The sequence below is a fragment of the Plectropomus leopardus genome, chromosome 23 (genome assembly GCF_008729295.1).
Source record: "Plectropomus leopardus isolate mb chromosome 23, YSFRI_Pleo_2.0, whole genome shotgun sequence".
Classification (NCBI taxonomy): Eukaryota; Metazoa; Chordata; class Actinopteri; order Perciformes; family Serranidae; genus Plectropomus; species Plectropomus leopardus.
In genome coordinates this window covers 14604836-14619995 of record NC_056485.1, presented here as the reverse complement: position 1 = coordinate 14619995, position 15160 = coordinate 14604836, and the positions used below count along the sequence as shown (strand labels likewise).

At 38.3% G+C, this 15160-nt stretch overlaps 1 protein-coding gene across 2 annotated transcripts in view; it reads left to right on the top strand.

Moving 5' to 3' along the window:
- The window catches only part of si:ch211-200p22.4 (phosphatidylinositol-binding clathrin assembly protein), a 96266-nt gene extending 81433 nt beyond the window's left edge, over positions 1-14833 (top strand). For both annotated transcript variants that reach the window (XM_042512373.1, XM_042512372.1), the window contains 6 exons: positions 1610-1750; positions 2946-2976; positions 3473-3605; positions 12056-12112; positions 12959-13075; positions 13978-14833. In XM_042512373.1, coding sequence (XP_042368307.1) covers positions 1610-1750; positions 2946-2976; positions 3473-3605; positions 12056-12112; positions 12959-13075; positions 13978-13992 — 494 coding nt within the window. In that variant the 3' untranslated portion in view covers positions 13993-14833. The remainder of the gene's footprint in view (positions 1-1609; positions 1751-2945; positions 2977-3472; positions 3606-12055; positions 12113-12958; positions 13076-13977) is intronic.
- The last annotated feature ends 327 nt before the right edge of the window (positions 14834-15160 follow it).

The following is a 15160-nucleotide window of genomic DNA, read 5'->3' as shown; positions in this document are numbered from 1 at the left end:
CTGTCATAATTCAAAAGAAGCATTATCCATCATCAGTGTCACCCAGTAATCTCTGGTTGAGTCTGACTCTTCTAGCGGCGAAGGTAATGGTTACTTGATACCGTCAACACACGATAAAGCAAAATTATGTAAAATATCTGCAGCTTTTTGAGATTATGCTTTCATTTTGGCTTTAAAAATCCCTTTTTTTCTTGTTTTTCTGCTACTAGTCACCACTTCTCCCATATATGCACACACATAACCACATACACACACACCTCCAGGTTTCTACCAGTGGAGTAATATGAAGCCATTAGCTGGATGAATGCTGACAAGGGGAGTTGTTAACAGGCACTTACACGCACACCCGTGCACCAACACCAGAAATTACTCTGTCATTTGCACCTACTGTCCAGTTTACACACTCTCCCGATTACACAAACACATACATGTTCAAAACTAATCACCGCTACGAGTTGGAGTGTGTACATGACAGCCACGAACAGATAAATCAATCATCTACAACAAGTGCTGCGAGCTACTGAGTCAGGGATTACAGGCTGATAGAATGAGGCTGCTGCATGACAGTAATAAAAGAGTAGAGTCTGCTTTAAACAGGAATCTCTCTCCATGTAGGTAAATGCTAAAAATAGAACAGGAAGAATTCAATTAACAGCGAGGCTAGCGGTGAGATCTGATGGTTCACATTAAGGAGGCACAGCTCAGCAATATTCTCAGATCAAAAAACGTCCAAAGTGGTCGAATTGAGAGTGAAAAGTTTTGGGGAGCGGGGTTGAAAGTTGAGTCGGCTTTGATTAGATTTGGGACTAAATGCTTTTTGAAATCAGTTTCTTCTGCTCTTTAAGTTTCGTCCCCTCAAACACGAGTTTTCTTCAGTGTTTTTCAGATTTGTGCAGCTGATATTTTGATTAGTGAATTAAGCGCTAATCCGTAGCGACGCCTGTCAAGAAATACATTTTTGTACAGAGTATGCAGTTTATGCTTTAAGCAATCTAAACTGTTGTGTTTTGTGTAATTGTGCACTGGTGCATGGTAAATATTACTTGTTCTTCCAGTATCACATTGTGTTGTTAATGTGCTAACTGGCCAACTTGTAATCCGTCTGACTTTCAGTTTGTTTTTTTGAGTTACGAATTCACATTTCCGCCTCCTGCTGGTTTGCAGGTGCTGATGTAGTCTTTGTGGTGTGTTCATGCGCTACGATCTGGCAAAGACACAGGTGATGTGAAGCAACGCAGCAGTCTGTTTCACAGACACTAATTCTTAGATATTGGTTTTGTATGTCTGGATCTTTTCTGTTGTGTTTTTTAGATTTTGAAAGGCAAAAAAAGAAACCTTCAAACTCTTTAAATGCCAAGAAATTTCACACTTGACAGGTCTGCCTTGCCTTGATATGGTTGCTAAGCTATGATTCGGAAATCAATGTTTGGTTTAACAGATAATCTGATACGTAACTGCTTGATTGCTCTTCTGTATTTCCATGTGTCTATATGTTTTACTAACTCTCTGTGTGTTCATCCTGTCTGTATAATGTTATTTCCTGCCTGTATTATCAAAAATAGTGTTTTTTTCCATCTTATTAACATGTATGAGTCCATCTCTCCTGCAGGTTTTGATGCTCTAGGAGACCTGTTGAAGCCTACGATGCCCACACACACTGCACCTCTTCCTCCTCCTCAAATGGCCATCCATCATGGAGGAAAGCTGCTAGCCAACGACCTCGACTCGTCTCTGGCCAACCTCGTGGGCAGTGAGTGTCAAGATGCATGTGCACGCTGAGCTGAGAGTGTCAACAAGGGGGATTTAAAAAAACAAACACTTTAATATTTATGTAATTACACTTGCAGTGCCTGGCCTTGAGTGAATTCATACACACATTACTCATGTTGATTGAGTGTAGATGAAAGGATGTAGACTGTTATGTAAAGACACACACAAAAGACCTTTTGCTTTCACATGGCAGCACTTTCCTCCTTTTAATGTCAAAATTTGCAGAATGTTATACCTCCCTTTCATTTAATCCTTCAAAAACCTGAGCAGACTGGCTTGATCTCTTTCTAAAACAGGGGATGAAGGCAATGAGTAATTTCAAAGGAAAAACACCCCAAATTTGCAAGAAATTACTGAAAAATTGAAGAAAATTAGCTTGAAAATGACCACAAAAACAAGCAAACAAACACACACACACACACACACACACACACACACACACACACACACACGTAAGTTAAGTCAAAAAAACATGACCTGCAGAAAAACTGCTATATAACTATATAATTACGATCTTTTTAAATTTCAAAAATATTTCTACTGCATACTCAACCTAGTTTAACCCTTTGAAAACTGAACAAGTTTGCGTGATTTCTTGAAAAAAAAAACAACACAAAAAAACATGGGAATAAGGCAATGAGAAAATTTGAGAAGTGACCCAAAAATTAGCAGGAAATTAGTAAAGCTTCAAAATAAATTGCTTGAAAATGAGCAAAAACAAAAAGAAAAAAGCAAACATGGAAATGACCTGAAAAAAGTGCTTAAAAATATTAATGATTCTGTAAAATAAGTTTATATATTTCATTAATAATTATATAATAATTATTATGATAATAATAACAATAATAATATAATAGTAATAATAGTTTCCAGGACATTTTCCCCCCCAATTTTTTTTTTTTTTTAACATTTCAAACCAAGTTGCTCATTGCCCTTTTCCCCTCGTTTTCTTTTATTAAAAGAACTCAAACCAAATTTGTTCAAGGTTCAAAGGTTTAAATACTTGTAAAAGTCTTCTAAACACAGCATAAAAAAATGATGTCAATTCAGTTAACTGATCTCAATAAAAACTCAGAAATCAGAGTATCTAGAGCAGAAATACCTGCATCCCCATCTTTCATGTACCATCTTTTAACTGTGATCACTCAGTTTCTCTGTGCTTTATTCCTCCTCAGATCTGCAGTTTGGTGGGACCCCTGCCAAGAAGTAAGTGTCTTGAGTTGTGATGATACTTTACAATGTTGTGCTTATAGTCTGGGCTGGAGGATTTATCCATCGACAAAATAAATACACCTCCCTGTTATACTTACCTTGACTGTTGCCAGCATTCCTACCTACAGCTAGCCAAAATATAACTTTTACTGCTTAAAGTCAAAATGTAATATATCATAAAGTATTCAACTAAACTGCGTAGGCTGGGGGTTCTGCAGAGTGTTGAAGTCAAGAGATTGCTGCACACAGATTCCCATTCACGTTTCTGCTGTACTTGCAGCATTGTTGGTCTTTAAAATTCATGATGCTCCTCTCGGGGGACAATAAAAAATAAGAGAAAGTAAAAAGAAAGAACAAGTAAATAGAGCAAATCTACTGCATGTCCTTTCTTCCAAAACATGATTTTAGTGTTTGATAGATTGGCCTCAGGTCAATCGAGTGAAAATGCAAAAAAAAAAAGTGTTTTGTTGCTCTTCTCGTCTGTCTTCAGGCCAGAGATGCAGTGGAACCAGCCTGGAGAGAAGAAGCTTACAGGAGGCCAGAATTGGCAGAATAAGACCATGTCGACCACACAGTGGGGCCCCGCGCCCATGGCCCCACAGCCCATGCCTGTACAACATGTGGTAAGGAAATGGAAACACACACCGAGTAGTCTGAGAGGTTGAGTTTGAGGATCCATCCAGCAGCCAGAAGTCCAGAAAAACGTTTTAAAGGATGATTCCAGTTTATCATAACTTGGATCTTACTTTTTCAGTTTAGGCCATCTTTTATGTCAGTGATAATAACATTGAATTAACCATGTCAGTTGCTTAAATCTGGTAATAAAGGCAACAATAGTAATAAAGGAATTTGGCAGCTCAAGAAACAGGAGCGCTTAGACAGCAAGACAGGATTAAGCTATTCGGAAACTTATTTGAAAGTGAAAATTAATGATTACCCATGTTGTTAGTTGTGAACGTCAGTCACAGTTCACATGCTGGCCCTCTGGTGCAACTTTGACCCAAAAATATTCCTGTTCACTGAAGTATGGAAACCAAAGATTTTGGTGTGCCCACTTTCAGTTTTCCTTAAGTAACTGATTCTGGAAAATCTGTGGGCTCATTTGTCTTAATGCATATTTCTTCCCACGTGACTTTACAAAGATCTCAGAGGTGATGGCTAAAACTCTGAAAATAACACCCAAGTTGTAATAGAAAAGAATTATTCTTAATGAGAATCCGTCAAGGTGTCTGTAACTCATGGAAACGTCTCAAAATGTGTTAATGGGCTGGATTCTGGCTCTTTTAAATGAAGAGTTCAGTTAATTTTTAAAGGTGTTTGAGGTGCTTTTAAAAAATAATTTTGGGGAATATTCTAATTTACATTCTTAGCAAGAGTTGGACAAGATGACTATTTCTTGTCTACAGCGAGCAGCTGGCTAGCTTAGCTTAGCATATAGACTTAACAATGGGGGAAACGGTTTGTCATCTAAAAAAAGTATTTAGTTTGGATCTTTAAAAAAAACACATGAAAAATGTTACATTTATCCGAATGTGACTTGCAGACACCTTGCTAATAAAATATTAACCCTAAAATTGTTGCCAACACTAAAAGCTGGACTTGCATGTGACTGCATATTTTGTATTGACGGTAACATGGGTGTATGTGAGCGTTTTGACTTGATACAGTATATAGCTGCCTGTGCACGCTGTGTGTGTGTGTGTGTGTGTGTGTGTGTGTGTGGTTGTATGTGTGTGTGCTGATCTTGGCATCTCCTGATTGTCCTCCTGATCTCTGGACAGCAGTTTCTGGCTGACGAGGACAAACTGTCACTAACCCTCCGCTTCCTCTCTTTCTCCCTTTTCTCCCCAATATCTTTTTTTTATTTGCTCTCTCTCCTGTTGGTCCTTCCTTCTTTCCTCCCTTCACCCTGGCTGTCATTCCTCCTCATCTCTCCTTCCTGTCCCACTCGTCCTCTTCATGCATTTCTTTCCTTTTGTTTTGCACCGTCATGCACTCGTCTTCCTTCCACTGTTTGCCCGTTTTATCGCGTCTCGGTTTTGCGTTGTCATCTGCTCGTCCTGTTTTCGCCGCACTGCCTTTGACATTTGCTCGTCCGCATTTTGACCTCTTACGCTTTTTATATTTCCTTTACATGTTTCTGTTGGTCTTCCATTTTTGCCTGCACTGTGATTTATTTCTCTCTTTTCTTTTAAACTATCCCACTTTTTTTTTCATGATCATTCTCCCTTTCTGTCTTACTTTTTCTCACCATCACTCCCTCTTACTCCTCCTCCTTCTCCTTTTCTTTCCATTTTCTTTCTCCTTGTTCTTCTCTCATCCTCTTTTCCTGTCACATCTTTTCTCTTCCTATTTCTTCTCTTTGTAACTCTCTCACTCTTCCACTCTCACCTTCTCCTGCTCTCTACCTCATCACATCTTTTTTTTGCTCCCCTCTTTCATCATCTCCTCGTTTTCTCGGATTCTCTCTTCCACCCTCACGTTGTCACTTTCTCTCATCCTCTACCCTCCTTCTTTCCATCTCCCGTCCCTCTCCATCTGTCCTCCTCTCCGTCTCTTGTCTCTTTTTCCCGTTGCGTCCTGATGCAGAATGGAATGTTCTATACTAGTTATGTAAGTACTTATCCCTGTTTAGTACGACAAGTCCTAATGACTCCTATAATGTGCTTCCAACCTTCCTCTCGCTGTCTCCCTCTTCATCTTTTTCTCCGTCACCTCTTTCTTTCTTTCTTGTGATCTTTGGAGACACTTCTTCTTTTTTTAAAAGAACTCCATTTTGTTTTTGCCGCAATTTCCGCAAATAACCCCCTCACCTCTGTGCTACAGGCTAATGATCTGCGCCGGTTATACAAGCACTAAGTAAACTGTCTGATAGCAGCAGGGTGCTTCTTTTCTCCTCCTCTTGTACTGCTTTCTTTGTAAGAGCAGGTTTAGTCTTGTTTGTCTCTGAAACATCTTTCTGACAGGATGAGTCTGGTGATGTTTTCTGTTTTTCTTATAGTCAAAAAATCCCACCAAAGACAACAGTAAATTGATAATAATAATAGTAATAACATTTATTACCTGTTGATCCTTAGCCTAAATCTTCCGTCAGTGACCCTTGCTGTTGCACTGGGTTTCTTAATACCAACATGTTCTCATCCCATCTCATTATATGGTGCTCTGTCCGTGACTGTCTGTGTCCACTTATGACGTTTTAGGTGTCCTTCTGCGTCACCTGTTATGCTCCGCTCCGGCGTAGGCTGTCATGATGGTGGGGATTACGCAGCAAAATCACGGACGCTTAGGTTAAACGTGACCTGTTTGGGTGCAGTAGATGCTTTGTTCTGTGTGGTGAAACAGTTAACAGGTGTAGTTTGGTAAAAAGAAAATTGTTCTTACATGAAACTGCTCATAATAAGGTCTGTTGATTATCTTGTGAAACCCGGCCATCATTTCTGGAAAGAGACATTGCTGCTGAGTTTTTCAAATTTATTTTTTTGGGCGGTTTTAACACCATAAGCCTTTTAACCCAGCACTATGTGCCCACAGACTAAACACTCAAGACAATCTATTAGTGTTGTGCGTTTTATTCTATGTAAAAAGTCAAGGACTTGCAAAACTGCTAAACCATCTAGTTTAGGTGACATGCTTTGACTTCATTATTTCATCTCTGACCCTCACTGACAAGGAAAAACACAATTCCCTTATGGGGATTAATTCAATAGCAGAATAAAAAATTGAAGTCATTGTTGTCTCAGCAAAACAGACTCAAATGTCTTTACCCTTCTATATGGCACAAAACAAAAGCCCTCACATTGTTTGGTCAGCAGTGAACTGAATCCTGCCCTCAACGTACATTTAGCAAGACAAGCAATCACAAGAGAAAAAAAATAAAAGCATCAGCTTTGACTATGAACAAATAAAGCTTTAAATATTTATAGCACTGCTCATTATTGTGCCAGAAAAAGAAAAGATAATGTTTCTGTGAATATACACGTCTCAAAAACGAAGCACAGCCTCCATAAGCTGTGAGATGATAAATAAGTTACAGCTGCATGTGGCAGTAATATATAAGACATCACAGGTAGCGGGGCAGCAGATAAGTAGGGTGTCATGCATGATAAGTCAAACTCCCACATCAGAGATTCTCGCCAGAAGGGCAAAGTTGCGTCGCTCTGTGCCTGTGTGATACTTAAAATGCCAGCCAGAAATCCCTGCAAAGCCTTTTTACTTCTTTAGCCTTCACTTTTAACCATGCAGGTCATGTGAGGTCACAAGTCTGACTTTGCAGAGAAAGCATAGAAAGAAGAGAGTCGCCTTTAGAGGGAGACGGCAAAGGGAATAGCAAAAGTTCAGCTCCGAGTCGCTAGAAGTCGGGATTAAAGACGTAGAGGAAAAATGAATACACATGTAGGAGGGCACGGAGACACGCTAGAGACAGACTGAGCATCAGAAGACAGAAACAGACAAACAGATGAATGTAAAGCATGATGCATTGAAGGCCGACAGCTGGGCTGAAAGACAGATGGACAAAAATACAGAGAGAGAAGGTGTAGTGGTGCATAAACAGCGTCTCACCTGCTCTGTTTTTCTCTCAGACGTCTTCTTGTCATACTTACAAAATAAAAAGAAGTGATGCCTCCTGTCAGTTTAAGACAAGACAGACAGAGCAGTCAAACTCAGAGACAGATGGTTTGCTAACTAAAAGCGTGATTCGGGTGCAGATGAATGTAAAGTCAGTGAAATCTCTCATCATGGTTTCAATTACTAAAGGTTTTTATATTTGGTACGATTGATTAGTACAGTGTTGGGCTGCCCCCTGAAAATTAAGAACTTGAATTATGAGTGAACACTTTGGTCCCCAGATTTAGCTGCAGAGTGAGCACTCTTCGCTCTCATGATGCTCTCTGGTTAAGGCAGCTGCAGACCCAGAGCCAGGAACAGCACTGTCATCCTGAACGTCCCATTGAATCCCATTCAAACTGTCTATGGAAAAAATGGAATGAAAAGTCGAATATTCATATTGAACATCAAAATCTGTTCAAGATACATAATTTAAGACATAATTCTGAGGCTGGTACAGTGAAACTACCATACTTGAGAATGATTGCACCATAATCTTCGTGGCATTTGTGTTATTTTGTAAGTAGAAAAGAGCGCCAACTGCAAGATCCCAAGCCTATACGATGAAATCTAACTTCACGTTATGCCTGTTTTTATTTTGGAGAGATTGTCAAGAACAATACACTTGCCTGACTTTCTACTTTATCACCCATGACAGTGAAGTTCAGAGGACGAGAACAATGCATGCAGACACAGATTTTAGAAATGCCTTTGCAAGTTCACTCACTGCTACTCTCGTTAAATAGCAGTCCACTTTCATGTTTTGGTTTCGCACCAGATGCACTCGTACCCCAGTGCACATTAACCATACATCAAATTGAGAAACCATCCTTGGGTACGGTTCACAGTGTCCACAATATTCCAGCAAACTGGACTTCAAGCATATATATAGATTTTTGGGGGGCTGCAGGAAACATTTCCCCCTTAATATCAATAATAGAACACATGCATTTTAGTAAAAACATGAAAGCATCAGACAAATTTCACAAACTGCTATAACACGACTCTTAGACACAACAACACAACCTCAATTGCGTTTCTTGCTATCTGCAGTAAATCAAAAAGACAATGTAGCAACTATGCATGGTTGAAGTGGGAAGTGCAATGACGTATCCACCATAAATTGATGCAGAAAAGTGGAAAAATCCTCCAGAATGCAAGAAAATTAAGTATCTGACGCTCAAAATTTCCCTTGAGGAGGATCCCCAGACCACATACTTAACGTGTGCGCCCTCAAATGTGGAAAGAAACCTACGCCCTTGGGGTCAGTGTGCTTGGATCCGGGCCTGAATCCCTGACGTAAAAGCCTCCTGAACCACTAGTGCATTACTAAGTGAGCAATAAACGTTTCTAACTGATAAAATTCAAGTCTTTTGGCTTGAATTGGATTCTTTTTCTTACCTGACTGGCTGCTGGCCAGCTCCGCTGCTGGAAGAGATCAGATAGATCAATGGTTATGATCAACTTTCACAGCCTGCTCCCTGGAGGCAGGAATTAAAAGGGGATGCTGGATCAATCACATTGATTGTCTCCTGAGATCAGTTCACTAGTTCGCCTGACCCGACTAGAAACCTCTTGTTTTAGATGTTTTAACAGAGAATTGCCAACAATCTTCCCTTTTAAAGTACCATTGAGGATTAGCTGGGATTCAAAATTCCTTAACCAATATGCTCTACACCTGATTTTGGCTTTAAAATGTCACATAGCACCCCAAAATCTGAATCAAATTAGGCTAAATATCATAGTGTATGTTTATCATGGCATCACAGCATTGCATATGGTTAAATAAAATGGTCATTACCTAAAAATGTCCTTTAAAAAATGGAAATTTAAGTATCAGAAGTCAGACTCTGAAAACCTGAAGAACATTTAAAAACTTGCATGACTGTAAATAAAGATGAAGAAGGCACAGAGGGAGAGACAAAAATACTACGTGAAGCGTAGTCTCAATGGAAAAACTGTCACAAAAATAGTAACTCAACCAAATGTGCACACAATACAATAAACATTTTTTTTAGATTAAGTGTGACTTACACAGAATCAAGGGGGATAAACCTGCTTAGAAATCTTCGAACAAAAGACGCTCTTTATAGCTCCTGCGTGAAAATTTCCATATTTCTAAGTTTTCTTCAGTATCAGCAATCCAGAGATAGTTGTCTGTACCTCCTTGGGTACATTGCAAACAGGAACTTCTAACTGCTAATTTGGCGTACTTTTAATGATGCTTATATGTAAAAAATGTAGCCTTAAAGTGCTGAAGTTTGACCCTGCAGCCTGACTGCTCTTTACAGCCTCAGTTTACATTTTCTGCTCTGTATCGACCAAACTTTAGATACTTCTTGCAGACACACGTTTCTTTGATTCTGTGATCTCTATATTTGATATGCATTGAAACGTGCTATTGTGAGGTTTTGTGCTCTGTGATGCGTGCAGTTAGTCAACTAGTCAATTAAACATTGCTACCCTTGTTAGTTGCCTTCAGTAATACTAGTCTGTTAAACTTAATATTAAAACTATTATTTTATTAATTTACACATTTAAATACTGTATTAATACATATTCTGATTACTGATTTTTGATTTTTTTACATTATAGGATGGGCTTCTATGCAATTGAGTACACTCAGTGACAGTGCTATTTAATAATAAGATGTGTTTTCTCAAATTTTCCCCAAAGAATATTGTTTTTCAGTTAATGTTATTTGTTAACATAGATTTAGTGAGTTGCATTTTTTTGTAGGATATATGTAGTGTTCATAATGCATGGTGCAAAGTGCAACACATTTCAGCAGTAGTTAAAAATACTATTTGGTCACTGAAAAAAGTGATTAACAATTTCACATAGTTCATAGAATATATGCAATAATTGTTTTGTCAATATTTAACCTTTTTAGTTTAAATTGAGCTCAATTTTTAATGTTTTTTTTTAGTGTTATCTGACTTTCAGACTAGTCAAGTAGTGAATTTTTAAACTTCTGTGCAAACATCAGGAAATAGGTCATTAGGAACATCCCTTCTCTGTATGTAAGGACAACATTTTGCACTAAAAGGCGAAAATCTAGTTTTAGAGTTTTTTGAAACATTGAAAACATTTTTCTTTTTCAATCTTTAAGACTGAACTCTTTTTATAGATCAACCAGCATAACACTCTATTTGTTTAAAGCATCTAATAAGTAGCAATTAAAGGACAATGCTAGTGTAGTTTTATTTCCCACATAAAAAGAATAAAAGCACCATTGTATTGCCTTGATTAATGTAATCCATCATTTTACCGTAGACTGCAAAGGCAATATATGATTTTGCACAGCTAATTACTGTGTTTAATGGAAATTATAAGGTTTTTTTTCATTTATGTGCACAATGTTCGGCAAAGACTTTCAACGGTGGCAGAGTAGAAGTGCTTTTAATATCTCTGCAATGATTGAGGCGTTATAAAGTCATGTGAGGAAAAAATGCCTCAGTTGCCTCATTTACAGTGATTGATTGGGTTTGTGAAGGCAGCAGTGTGTTTCTGCAAGCTGTGTTTTAATGGGTTTTTGAAGACAGTGGGAGCGACTTCCGGGTGAGCGGGATGACCTGCAGCAGAGCAAACCTCAGACAGCAGAAAACACTGTACAATTACGTGTGATTGGGGGGAAAAAGTCATGCTGGTATCCTGAACCATCTGCAAACGCTTGCAGGTATTTCCAGATCTAACTAAGAGATGCAGATCCTGATTTGTTATATTTTACAGAAGTTGTCAGCCTGCCTCTGTGATGTGTACTCTGGTGAAATTACTGCAGGCAATACAAATCTCATCTAACATTTTTTAAAATATGTATTCTCCTCTATGTGTTATAGATTGAAGTGCAAGAGGCACCCTGCACTGCATCTTCACTTCTAATCTTCCAAACAGATTTTCCTCCGGTGCATTCGCTGATAGGACACTGTAATGCACCTCAGACGCTCACTCCCATAAATTACCAATTTGTCGAGCAGAAATCGGCGGCTTTGTTTGATGAGGATGTGCGTAGGTTGTAAACGACGGCCACAAATTGTCCGTCACGTTGAATTTGAGGCCCATTCAGCCGTAGTGGATTTGATTTGCGAAGTAAGGAGGGCAGGGCTAAACGCTGTCCTATTGAGCCACCCCCTTTTAAAGCTGTGGTAATGATTGCTCCCAGTGGGATTCCACTAAGCACCGCTGCTGCATGCTGTGCTGTTGCGCTCCTAATGTGCACACTTTATCAGCATTATTCTCCTTGCACATACGTTACACGTTTTATTTATCATATCAGACCTGTCTAATGGAGACACGAAATGTTTCTCAGAGCCAAAAAACGCTAAAGCCTTTTTTAAAGTCCTTTACGGTACAGTAACCCCAGTGGTTTTCCACATGTGCATACAATGTATGACCCAGGTGTGTTTTTCTGCCAGCTCTGCTATTTTCACCTGCTTTAAGTTGCTCCTGCTTTTTGCTTTTCTTCCAGGCTCCAGCGCCCATGGCTTTTCCCATGACCACACCGCAAGTGCCTGTGTATGGAATGGTGAGTATGCACGAAGGCACAAAAAAACCCCAAATTGTTCAGTATCTTACTCATAACTCACAATTTTTTTTGGTAACTTCACCTTTATTGAAGACATTAATTTACATCGAGTATCTTTTCCACATATTTTCATAATAAAAATTGTAGAACATATATTTCATAATATAAAATAACTTTGATTGCACAACAAATAAATAACATGTAGAGAAAAGAAAGAAACATAACAACAAAACTTAGTAAAGTGCATTTTAAAATCCTTTTAAATCCTTAAAAGTCTTTTAAGACAGATCATAACACACCTGTTAAACTGCTAAATAATTTGTTTAAAACTGAAAATTCTAAAAAAAAAAAAAAAAAAAAAAAAAATAGAATTAAATAATGTAATAGTTATTGCCAATTTATATATTTTTTTTTACATTTTTAATAGTACTCTAGCAGGTTTTAAAATCAATATCTTTGAAAATATAAAAGCAGGTTAGGCATTTAAGAAAAATTGCAAGACACCTTTTAAACTGCTAAACAAGTGGATTAAAACTAAAATTTCTAAATAATCTATTAGTTTTGCCATATTTAAATTTTCAACAGTCGTCTAACGCATATTAAAATCAATATCTTTAAAAATATATACGAAGGGTAGTCTTTTAAGAGAAATCAGTCTATGTATATATTGTGTTAGAAATAATCAAGTTTATTGTAATTGTGTTGGGTTCTCTTGTTTTTTTTTGGCTTCATAAATGATTCAAAGAATTCAATGATTATCAAAATTGTTGCCGTTTTTTTCTTTCTTTACAGCATTATCTTTTTATGTCCCATCTTTATCTCTTTTAACCCTGCTTCTCTCTCCAGGTCCCTCCCCAGATGGGTCAGATGGGCGGGGTACCAGTGATGGCTCCTCAGCCAATGATGTACAACCAGCCTGTTCTCAGACCCACCAATCCCTTTGCGCCCATGCCCGGAGCCCAGGTCAGTAATTTGACACATTTGTGTTCTTATATGAGCTAACTTATGAAGTTACAACTGCATAATATTGAAGGAAAAGTCAGTAAAAATGTTATATTTCTTATAAGGTCAAAATTGATAAATTATGCAACAACATGACCATAACAGGACCTTCTTTTTTTAATCAGTGCAGTGTGACATAGCATAAATTTGACATAAATTAAACAGTCATAAATGTAAGACAATGTACAGACTTATTTTACTTTATTGAGACATTTCATTCCATATTGCAACTTGTAATGCAGTTCAGCAGTTTTTATTGTTTTTTGTGATATGTCATGTTATGCATAATCAGTGTTTGTTTATTTATTTATGTGGTCACATGACCATATATCGATCATATATATTTTAATTTTATTCCTGTTATTTCCATGGAAAGTTTCTTCTTGATTATTTCCGGACTTTTGCAACCTTACTTATGACCCCTGAATGACCTGTTGCATGTTTATGGGTTGTGACCAGTGCAAAACTCATGCATATCTTTCTTGTCCAAGAGTACATTTCTTTTTCTCAGACTTACACTGTTAATAATAGGATTCCATTTAAATGTTATATTTAATTTAAAAAAGGGCAGCATTAAAAGCCATAGTCGTTAATGTTTACAGATATAAATAGCATTTTGTAGGTAGGTAGATAGACACTGAAAAATATAACAAACAGATGCAGAAAAATAGCCTATGAGTGCAAATTGTATTAGTATTGCACTGTATTACTGTGTATCTCTTAAAGTTGTTTCACTAAACTGTTTTAGTATTTCTAAATTCCTGCTGAGAAATTCTTTCTTAGTGTAAGTTGTTTTCAGTGCATTAGTTAATGATCCAAAGAAACAGTTTCTATTTTTTTCTTACCATTTTCTGTCTGTTCAGATGCAGTTTATGTAATCCAGTCAGGGGAGGAAGCAGAGTGCCAAAAGCGACAAACAGCAGAAGAAAACACACAAGAGGAACGATCAGATGGACGGAGGAATGATTTGATCATGCTAAAACGACTAAGAGACAGACAGACGACAAGATAACCAACCAACACCAAAAAACAAGGTGGAAAGAGGAGAAGATGACCGAACAGAGGATGGAGGGATGTGGTGGAGAGGACGGTTGTTGTCTGAAACAACTTCTTGCAAGTGTGTGTGTGTGTATGCGTGTGTGTGGCTTCTTTCTGTTCTACTGTCTAATTTGTGTTTTAAATGGATGGAGTGATGCTTCAGGAGAGGGAATCAGGATGAGAGAGAATGAAGTGAGGAAAGATGGAGGCGGAGAGAAGAGGGGGATGAGGAAACCCTACCTCTGGTTTTCAGTCAAACCCGTCTGACTGCTGTGAGAGTCTCTGCTGCAGAATTAGCTTTATTTCATACTGGTGCTATTTTGTCCTCTCTGGGTTATCGTCTGCCTGCAACGGCAACTTGGGAGCACTTAGGAGGGGACAAGTGTTTGTTTAGTGTGTGTGGAAGTATGTGTGCGGGAAGCAGTTGTTTCAGACAATACCTTTGCAACCGACCTCATCTCCATCCCCTTCGTTCGCCGCCTGTGTCCACAAATGTCCAATCAGCGAGAGATTTAGAGGCAAATCTTCTCAAGTGTGTTTCCCGTAATTTTATGCTCTCTGTTGGGGGTATCTTTGTATTTTTCAATCTGTTTTCTTCTGCAGCCTCTCCTGAATGTTATCGGGGCTTGTACAGCAATTTTGTTGAACCATTTGTTAATAGTAGTTGAGCGTTTGTTGCTATGGGTTTTTAAGCTTAAGTCTTTGTCACTCATATTGCATTGTTTTCTTCTCCTAAAGCGACAGATATACACAGAGAGACAGGGATTAGCAGTGCGACGACATGCTGGCGTGGTGCATTGTCAGCTAGATTTTTCTGTGAACCAAAAATCTTAAAGCTTGGTGACACCAGAAAGTGGTGCAACAAAATTCATAACTGCGTTATTGATAAACTTGTGGTTTTAAAGGTATAATGATACAGTCATACTCGCAGAGCTAATTGGTTAACTACCACTGCTGGCCAGTTAACTGCTAACACTCGAGCCAGTTAGGAAAAAGCTAGTGCCAGCC